A 9,245-nucleotide genomic window follows, 5' to 3' on the forward strand; every position below is an offset into this window, starting at 1 on the left:
ATTTTCTGTTTTCTACATATCTTGAAAGGCAGTGCCAAATGACGTGTAATTATCTAGGTGGTAAAACTGAAACATACTTCCTCTTCCCTTGAATATAAAAAAGCATTGTGGTATTAGTACTTTTATCTTGGATCATTGTTCAGAAGGAGGTTCAGCCACCAGACAACCACATTTTTACTGTCATGAATGGCAAGAGAAAATGTAGAGCTCAACTTACCCAATGGAAAAAAGGCTCAAAAGACAAATTATGGCACTTAGCAGCCAAATTCTTACCAAGTACAGACTTTTGACATACTGATCACTCTCCAGTTGCAACTGGGAACAGGCACTTTGAATGATGTCATTCAAAATTACCCTGCCCAGACACACTTTTCATTGATTCTCTGGAGGGCAGTTCTAGGAGATTCTCTGGGGCTTTCTCTGCATCATGAGAGGCAGTGCAGTTCTGCCCTTCACCTTCCGGCAGTTTGTCACCTCGTCCCTATGACCTCAGAGGAACTTTGTCTCAGGCCGATTGTTTGTTCCTTGGGCTCTTTCATTTCCCCTAAAAATCATTTGCTGCCCCTCTAAATTGCCTACATCTCCATCTATCTCCCTCTCCCCTCAGAAGAGGGTGCTCTTTAAGCATCAACCATCCGGCCCTTCTAGCAGTCTCATTTTTCAGCTGGTTCCCATGTTTATGCCTGTTCTATGTTTTTCTTTTCCTGTTAAGCTGTCTGTTGTCAGCTCATTTCTGCAGTGAATCTTTAGAGAGGAGATTGGAAGCTTTCCTTCCACCCATACGATAGAACTCTAAAGCAGAAGAGTTTAGAAACAATTTCCTATTTAAGTGATGAAACCTCATACTCCATTTCTGATAAATAGCACAAAGGCTAAAAAAAACTTATTTTTACCAAAAACTCTGTTGACATTCTCTTAAACAAACAACAACCTATTTAATTTTCATAATGTAAATAGCAGATATTTTCATAATTCTTATGCTATTAAATCATTTCCCTGATTTTTTGGGTAAAACCACACATTGATAATGAAGTCCAGAAACGTGAATTGTTTTAAATAATTTCTTCTTATTTGTGATTACAAGTATACCTCTAGAGAAAGTTAGTATACTCACACAAAGATTAGTTTTCCAGAGGAAAATGGCAAGTGTAGAAATTCCCAGAAACACAATAATGATAACTATCCACGGAATTCCACAAAAGTCAGTCCCAGGATGAAAATGGTCACGCAGAGAATGGATAACCTGGAATAATAATAGTTGAAATAATGAAAAGGTCAATGACACTGACAACATTTCACTCAGAAAGAATCACCCTTAGAAACTGTCAACCTCCTCCAAAAGGTAACCACATCCATCAGATATCACCGTGGGATTCCACTGCTACAAAAAAGAACAGAAGTTAGAAGTCTCATGTTTTTCGGATGGCTGGTAGTGCTTTTAGGCATTGCAAATGTGGGGTGTCATCTTTCTTGGTATAAAGCAGGGATATCCAATCTTTTGGCTTCCCTGGCTATATTAAAGAAGCAAAGTTGTCTTGGGCCACACATAACATACACTAACAATAACAATAGCTGATGATCTTAAAAAAAAAAAAAAAAAAAATCCTTATTTTTTTTTTTTTTTTTTTTTTTTGGAGACAGAGTTCCCTCAGTCGCCCAGGCTGGATTGCAGTGGTGCAATCTCGGCTCACTGCAACCTCCAGCTCCTGGGCTTAAGCCATTCTCCTGCCTCAGCCTCCCGAGTAGCTGAGATTACAGGTCTCTGCCACCATGCCTGACTAATTTTTGTATTTTTACTAGCGATGAGGTTTCACCATGTTGGCCAGGCTGGTCTTGAACTCCTGACAGGCGATCTGCCTGCCTCAGCCTCCCAAAGTGCTGGGAATACAGGTGCGAGCCACCGTGCCCAGCCGTTTTTTTGTTTCTGTTTGTTGTTTGTTTTTGAGATGGGGTCTCACTCTGTCACCCAGGCTGGAGGGCAGTGGCATGCTCTCAGCTCACTGCAACCTCTGCCTCTCAGGTTCAAGTGATTCTCCTGCCTCAGCCTCCTGAGTAGCTGGAAGTACAGGCACCTGACAGTGCACTCAGCAAATTTTTGTATTTTTTGTGGAGATGGGGTTTTGCCATGTTGGCCAGGGTGGTCTCGAACCCTTGACCTCAGGTAATCTGCCCGCCTCAGCCTCCCAAAGTGCTGGGATTACAGGCATGAGCCACTGTACCTGGCCAACATCTCATAATGTTTTAAGAAAGTTTACAAATTTGTGTTGGACTGCATTCAAAACTGTCCTGGGCCACATGCAGCCCGTCACTCATGGGTAGGACAAGCTAAGTATAAAGTAATTATCTTTTCTTTTCTTTTTGTTTTGAGACAAAGTCTTGCTCTGTCACCCAGGCTAGATTGCAGTGGCATGATCTGAGCTTACTGCAACCTCTGCCTCCCGGGTTCAAGCGATTCTCCTGCCTCGGCCTACTGAGTAACTGGGATTACAGGCGCCTGCCATCGTGCTCGGCTAATTTTTGTATTTTTAGTAGAGATGGGGTTTCACCTTCTTGGCCAGGCTGGTCTCGATCTCCTGACCTCATGATCCACCTGCCTCGGCCTCCCAAAGTGCTGGGAATACAGGTGTGAGCCACTGCGCCTGGCCAGTAGTTTTCTTTAGTTAAAAGTTATTTATTTGTTTTTTAAATTGATGTATAACATTGGATGCATTTATTATATACCACATGATAAAAGAATCCCTCTAAATAATACTTCTCTCTGGGATTATGTGAATCTTTGTCATTTAAAGCTCAGCATAAGTAAAAAAAAAAAAATACAATGAAGAGTTTACTTCATTCACAAATAAGTATCAAATTTTAGTGCTTAAAAATTAACAAGGTGGGCCAGACGTGGTGGCTCACGCCTGTAATCCCAGCACTCTGGGAAGCCGAGGTGGGTGGATCACGAGATCAGGAGATTGAGACCATCCTAGCTAATACGGTGAAACCCATCTCTACTAAAAATACAAAAAATTAGCAGGGCATGGTGGCACGCGCCTATAGTTCCAGCTACTCGGGAGGCTGAGGCAGAAGAATCTGGGAGGCAGAGGTTGCAGTGAGCTGAGATCGCACCACTGCACTTCAGCTTGGGTGACAGAGCGAGACTCCGTCTCAAAAAAAAAAAAAAAAAATTACCAAGGTGGAGATCATGAAAACGGCATGAGTAGTGTGGGATTTCTCTAAGATTGTTGATATTAATCCCATTAGACTCTTACGTGAGTGAACACAAAGACTTCCCCTGAGTAAGTTCAGACAGCTTGTGATACCATTTCTACATCGATTCCTCAGGATTTAACTATATATTCTTGAAAACATCTCAATTTTAAATGTTTCTTTCAAGATGGTGAATTAAACAGAGATAGCCCTTCAACAGGTTGAACTCAGCATATGCTGAGTCTGAAACGGAAATGATGGAGTTAGAGAACCATACAACAATGGTAATGATTTCAGAAACCTGGTGTTGAGCAGAATAAGGCAGACACAAAAGAGTACCTATGGCATGGCATGCATCTGTATACGTGAAATTCCAGAATAAGCAAGTTCACCTATGATAAGAAAGAGACTGGCTGGGAAGAGTGAGAGTTCACTTCCTGGGGTGACATAATAGTGTAGATCTTGGCTGGGCACGGTGGTTTACACCTGTAATCCCAACCCTTTGGGAGGCCGAGGGGGGCAGATCACCTGAGGTCGGGAGTTCAAAACCAGACTGACCAACATGGAGAAACCGTATCTCTACTAAAAATACAAAATTAGCTGGGCGTCATGGCACATGTCTGTAATCCCAGCTACTTGGGAGGCTGAGGCAGGAGAATCACTTGAACCTGGGAAGCAGAGGTTGCAGTGAGCTGATGTTGTGCCATTGCACTCCAGCCTGGGCAACAAGGGAGAAACTCTGTCTCAAAAAAAAAAATAGCAAAAATAAAATAACGTAGATCTTGAAAGGGGGTTGGGTTATGCTGGTGTACGTACTTTCCAAAGTTAGTAAACTTACTCTTAAGGTTATACATTTTGGCCGCGCACAGTGGCTCAAGCCTGTAATCCCAGCACTTTGGGAGGCTGAGGCAGGTGGATCACGAGATCAAGAGATGGAGACTATCCTGGCGAACATGGTGAAACCCCGTCTCTACTAAAAATACAAAAATTAGCCAGGCATGGTGGTCTGCGCTTGTAATCCCAGCTACTCAGGAGGCTGAGGCAGGACAATTGCTTGAACCCCAGAAGCAGAGGTTGCAGTGAGCCCAGATCTTGCCACTGCACTCCAGCCTGGGCGACAGAGTGAGACTCTGTCTTAAACAAACAAACAAACAAACAAAAAGTCATCAAACCAGGTGACACAAATCAAACGACATTTCACTGTTTTGGTCCATGTTGTTTGTTTCAGACAAGAGTGCAGTGGGGCCATCTCGGGTCACTGCAACTTCCAGCTCCTGGGCCCAAGCGATCCTCCCACTTCAGCCTCTCCAGTAACTGAGATAACAGGTATGCACCACCAGGCCCGACTAATCTTTTTTGGAATTTTTTGTGGAGATGGGGTTTCGCTATGATGCCCTGGCTAGTCTTCAACTCCTGGACTCAACTGATCTGCCCACCTTGGCCCCCTAAACTGCTGGGATTACAGGCCTGAGCTGTGTAATTTCAGGCCGCGTGACACAGCCCAGTAACAAGGAAGAAACCCCGCGGGTCCAGCGTCTACTCACATGGGTGGACTGATGGCTGATAAATCCCAGCGGGAGGAGCCAAAAGAGCAGCCACTGCACCCGCATGTCCTGGTCCTCTCAGGGTGCCCTGAGGCGGCCAGGACAGAGGTGGGGGTGGCTTAGGGCGGGGGGGGAGGGAAGGGGATGGGGACGGGGCCCGGATCTGAGTTGGGGAGGGGGAGGAGAAGGGGAGGGAAGGGGGAGGGGAGGGGAGGGAAGGGAAGGGAAAGGAGGACAAGGGGGCTGTTGGGCACTTGGAAGAGGAGGAGGAGGAGGAGAATAAGAAAGGGGTCTGGGAAAGGATCCGGTTCAAATTAAGTTCTGAAGCGCTGGTAGAAGGTTTAGCTACAGGTCAGGGAGGTCAATCAGGGAAGCAACAGGACGCGAGGGGCAAGGGAGCGTGAGGCTCAGGAGCAATTAGATGGAGACCAGGGATCTGCTTTCCAGCAAACCTTCTTCGGTCTGGGCCCTATCTTAGCAAACCTGGGGCTTTATACTCCCTCTCCACCAATCGGTGACCCCGGTGGTGCCTCACAGTGGACCAGCTGTGAGCTCACAGTGCTTCCACCTGGCGTCATTCCAATGCCCCCTCCGCCATCTCAGCCCCCCACACTCCTCCCAAGGACAGGTCCTCTCTGGAACCTTCACAAACCTGATTTCTTGTCCTCCCCAACCAGCTCCCTGTCCCTGCTTCTGGGTGCTCCTTCCTTCCTGAGCTCCCAGGGTTCCTCAAGGTCACTCTTGGCGACAAAACCTAAAAATCAAATGATGGCAGGACGGCAGGAAGAACCTCATACCCAAGCAGAGTGCGAGGTTTTACAGCCCCCGCTCAGCTGTTCATATCCTAAGTAACAAAACATCAGGGGGATGTGGAAGGTCCCAATAGTAAACCATCTCCATCACATCCTTGTAGCCATCCGTCCATCAATCTGCATCTCAGGAACAAATGTTGTAGATACATTCATTTTAAGCATGCATGGTACATTTACAAAAGTTAACCTGACTTATTTTGTTCCAGCAAATCTCAATATATTTTAGAGCAATCAAATCACACAACATGTTTCTGATCATATAACTGTGCTAGAAGTCAATGATTAAAAGCTAACTCAAAATTATTATTTGCTTGGAAATTCAAAGTGCCCTCATAAGATATAAACATAAGAAAGAATCCAAAATGAAACAAGATTGCCTTTAAACTCAATGATAAGATCATAACATGGCAATAAAATGTCTCCCTCTGGCCTGGGAATTCCACTTTGTGGCACAAGGTTGTGTGATCTCAAATCACCCCTAACCCACTTAGACATTTTAACATCTGAAACAGAGTGATGATGTCACTTATCTATATCATCTTACTGCCTGTGCATGTGGACTTTAAATTCTGAACCCAAATGAGGGGGAGAAAACCAAGTTGACTTTCATGATTGACCTCTCAGGGATGTCCAAGGAATCTGTGCATTTCAAGAAACAAAGTTCATCAGCTTCTCTCCTAGGGTATTTGGCCACAATACCCAGAGGGCTTGGCAGCATCATGAGTGATGGGTGGGGAGCGCCAAGCAGGTGGGCAGGACCCAGGGGCCTGGTGACCAGGACAGACCCCCACTGTCCATCACCTTTCCTGGCCCAGTCCTCTGCTAAACTTCCCAAAGGCCTTCTTCTGCCCCATCACACAGAGTGTGCCCAAACTCACTCAGGCCTCTGGCAGCTGAAAACCACTGCTTTAAATCCCTTTACCATTTACTATGACATAAGGTTATTGTAAACAGGAAATAGTCTATTGATGCTACAAATGGAAAGCCAATGCCTTTACCATAAATAGAAAAACAACCCTAAGAAACAAGCAAAACAAAAACAAAACAGGGGCTGGGTGTGGTGGCTCATGCCTGTTATCCCAGCACTTTGGGAGGCTGAGGTGGGTGGATCACAAGGTCAGGAGTTCCAGACCAGCCTGGCCAATATGGTGAAACCCTGTCTTTAATAAAATACAAAAATTAATCAGGTGTGGTGGTGGGTGCCTGTAGTCCCAGCTACTCGGGAGGCTGAGGCAGGAGAATAGTTTGAACCTGGAAGGCAGGGGTTGCAGTGAGCCGAGATCGCACCACTGCACTCCACCTTAGGTGACAGAGTGAGACTCTGTCTCAAAAACAGCAACAACAACAAACAAACAAACAACAGGGATAACAAAACTATGGAATTCAATTCTATTTGTATGCTGCTGCCACGCTGCAGCCCTAGATTTGGCTGGGTGCGGTGGCTCACGCCTGTAATCCCAGCACTTTGGGAGGCTGAGGCAGGCAGATCATGAGGTCAGGAGTTCGAGACCAGCCTGACCAACATGGTGAAACCCTGTCTCTACTAAAAATACAAAAATTAGCCGCTTGTGGTGGTACGCACCTGTAATCCCAGCTACTCAGGAGGCTGAGGCAGGACAATCCCTTGAACCCGGGAGGTGGAGGTTGCAGTAAGCCAAGATCGCACCATTGCACTCCATCCTGGGCAACAGAATGGAATGAGACTCTGTCTCAAAAACAAACAAACAACAACAAAAAATCCCTAGATTTCGGCTGTGTTGGTTGTAAAAGGAGAGACAAAGTAAGTGGGGGTTGAAGTCAGATTAAACCAAAAATGAATGGCAGAGAGTACTATAATGTCCATGAAGGGTTGCTAGAGTCACCGTGATCACAGCCCAGCAGAGACAGGGAAAGGAAGATGTGAGCAGCGTTTGGGGCCTCAAACAGTGGGGGTTATTCGTGCAGCCCAGGAAAGGCTCCCCAAAGCCAGGATCAACCTCCCTTGCAGGCCAGTCCCTCATGGAGGCATGGCCAGGCACCTTAGATTTGAGACCAGCTGTGTTGCTGCCGACCAGCTGTGTGACCCTGGGCTGGTTTCCTTCCATACAATGGGAGTGCCAATGGCTGCATGCATGCAAAGACTGTCTGAGGATAGGAGGAAGCAATCTGTTGAGCACCCGTGTACCTGAGTGTCATCCCTCCCAAGGGCATCTTTCGTTCCAGAGCTGGCACCTTGGAAGGCCCTTGGCCACTAAAGGCAGTGACGATGGCAACAGCAGTAAATCATCATTTATGGCTGATGAGGGAAGGCCAGGGGGTAGGGCTCCTGGGTCCTGGATAAGAATGAGGGTCTAGGCACTCCTGGGGACAGCTGAGTGGTAGGATTCCTGGGTCCTCAGGGGGCAGGTCCGTCTTCAGTGGCATTGGGCCTAGGCTGGGATGCTGAGTTCGCCACTGGAGCATCAGCAGTACAGGTAGGCACAGAGGCAGTGGATCCATCAGAGGTGGCAGGTGTAGGATCCTCTGGTGAGCAAGTAGAGTCACCAAGCCTGGCTGACCACTACCCCCACAGACGATGCCCTGTCCCTTGCCTCATGCTCCGGCAGGGTACAGGCTCGCACCTGGGGCCTCATGGAGCATCTCTCTAAAACCTCTGTGTCCTGGTCATCGAATGGGCACTTGAGTCACCCAGGGCCACTGGAACAAAGAGGAAGAATCAGGCCCCACGATGTTTTGGGAGAGTGTTTAGCACAAGAAAGTGCACAGAATACATGGATGACATGGGGGCACCGTCGGTGTGGGGGCAATAGTTTACAACCTCCAGCCCTAATCTGAGCACTCTCACCTGTGCAATCTGAAAGGAACAGGAGACTTGCAGGAAAGATAGTGCCTGGATTTAACTTAAAGGAACTGAAATGTTGGAATTTTCACTCTTGATATCCTTCCAAATCAACTCTGTCAATGCTCCCATCCTCAAAACTATCATATGGGGTAACTGAGGCAGAGATTTACTGATTCAATGTCACTCGGTTGATTCTGAGTTCACTGCTGATTACATCTGACCAAACTGCTTTTTCTGAAGTCTACTCCGTTTAATCATGCTGGTGATGATTTTGTGCAGCTCTGGGACAAACTCCACCTGGCTGAGGATAAAGCAAATCCACGGTGACTCAGTCCTGCTGTCATTTCCCATCCGCTCCCCACTCTCCTCCTCTGACCCTTCACAGTCTCCCATGCAGGCTGACACCATACGATGGCCTTAATGGAGTCCACCAAGTATTTCAGGTTCTCTCCTGGGCCACTTGAAAGTGGATGTACCCATGGGATTTGCTTTGACCCAGGAGATGTGAGTGGAAGTGAAGCGTGTCAACTCTTTTGTGTCAACAAAAGAGTTGGGAGCCATTGAGACCGGCCACCCTCTCCTTCATCTCTTAGAGCAGCTGACAGCTCCCATATGGAGGCTGCTCCTTTATTCTTGTGGCAGGTTGAGGGGATGGGGGGCACAGGCCACAGGAGAGCCATGGAGGCCGTGCAGCACGGGCAGCAGAAGAGCCTTCAGTGTTGTAGATTTCCATTGTTTGGGGCTGTTTGTTACCTACAGTGATACCTAGCCCATCCTAGCAGGCATGCACCATCTACACACTCTGTGAAGCAGACTAGCCTGCCGTGAGAACATGAGCTGGTGGTCAGACATACGTAGGTTTCAGTTCCAGCTCTG

At 47.0% G+C, this 9,245-nt stretch overlaps 1 protein-coding gene across 1 annotated transcript in view; it reads right to left on the minus strand.

Annotated features, from left to right (window-relative positions):
- The window catches only part of NPIPB11 (nuclear pore complex interacting protein family member B11), a 29,139-nt gene extending 23,543 nt beyond the window's left edge, over nt 1-5,596 (minus strand). Inside the window, exons 1-2 of the mRNA XM_030821916.1 lie at nt 5,534-5,596; nt 1,115-1,243 (exon numbers count right to left, since the gene is read on the minus strand). Coding sequence (XP_030677776.1) covers nt 1,115-1,243; nt 5,534-5,596 — 192 coding nt within the window. The remainder of the gene's footprint in view (nt 1-1,114; nt 1,244-5,533) is intronic.
- Nucleotides 5,597-9,245: the final 3,649 nt, after the last annotated feature.

The sequence above is a fragment of the Nomascus leucogenys genome, chromosome 2 (genome assembly GCF_006542625.1).
Source record: "Nomascus leucogenys isolate Asia chromosome 2, Asia_NLE_v1, whole genome shotgun sequence".
NCBI classification, from domain to species: domain Eukaryota; kingdom Metazoa; phylum Chordata; class Mammalia; order Primates; family Hylobatidae; genus Nomascus; species Nomascus leucogenys.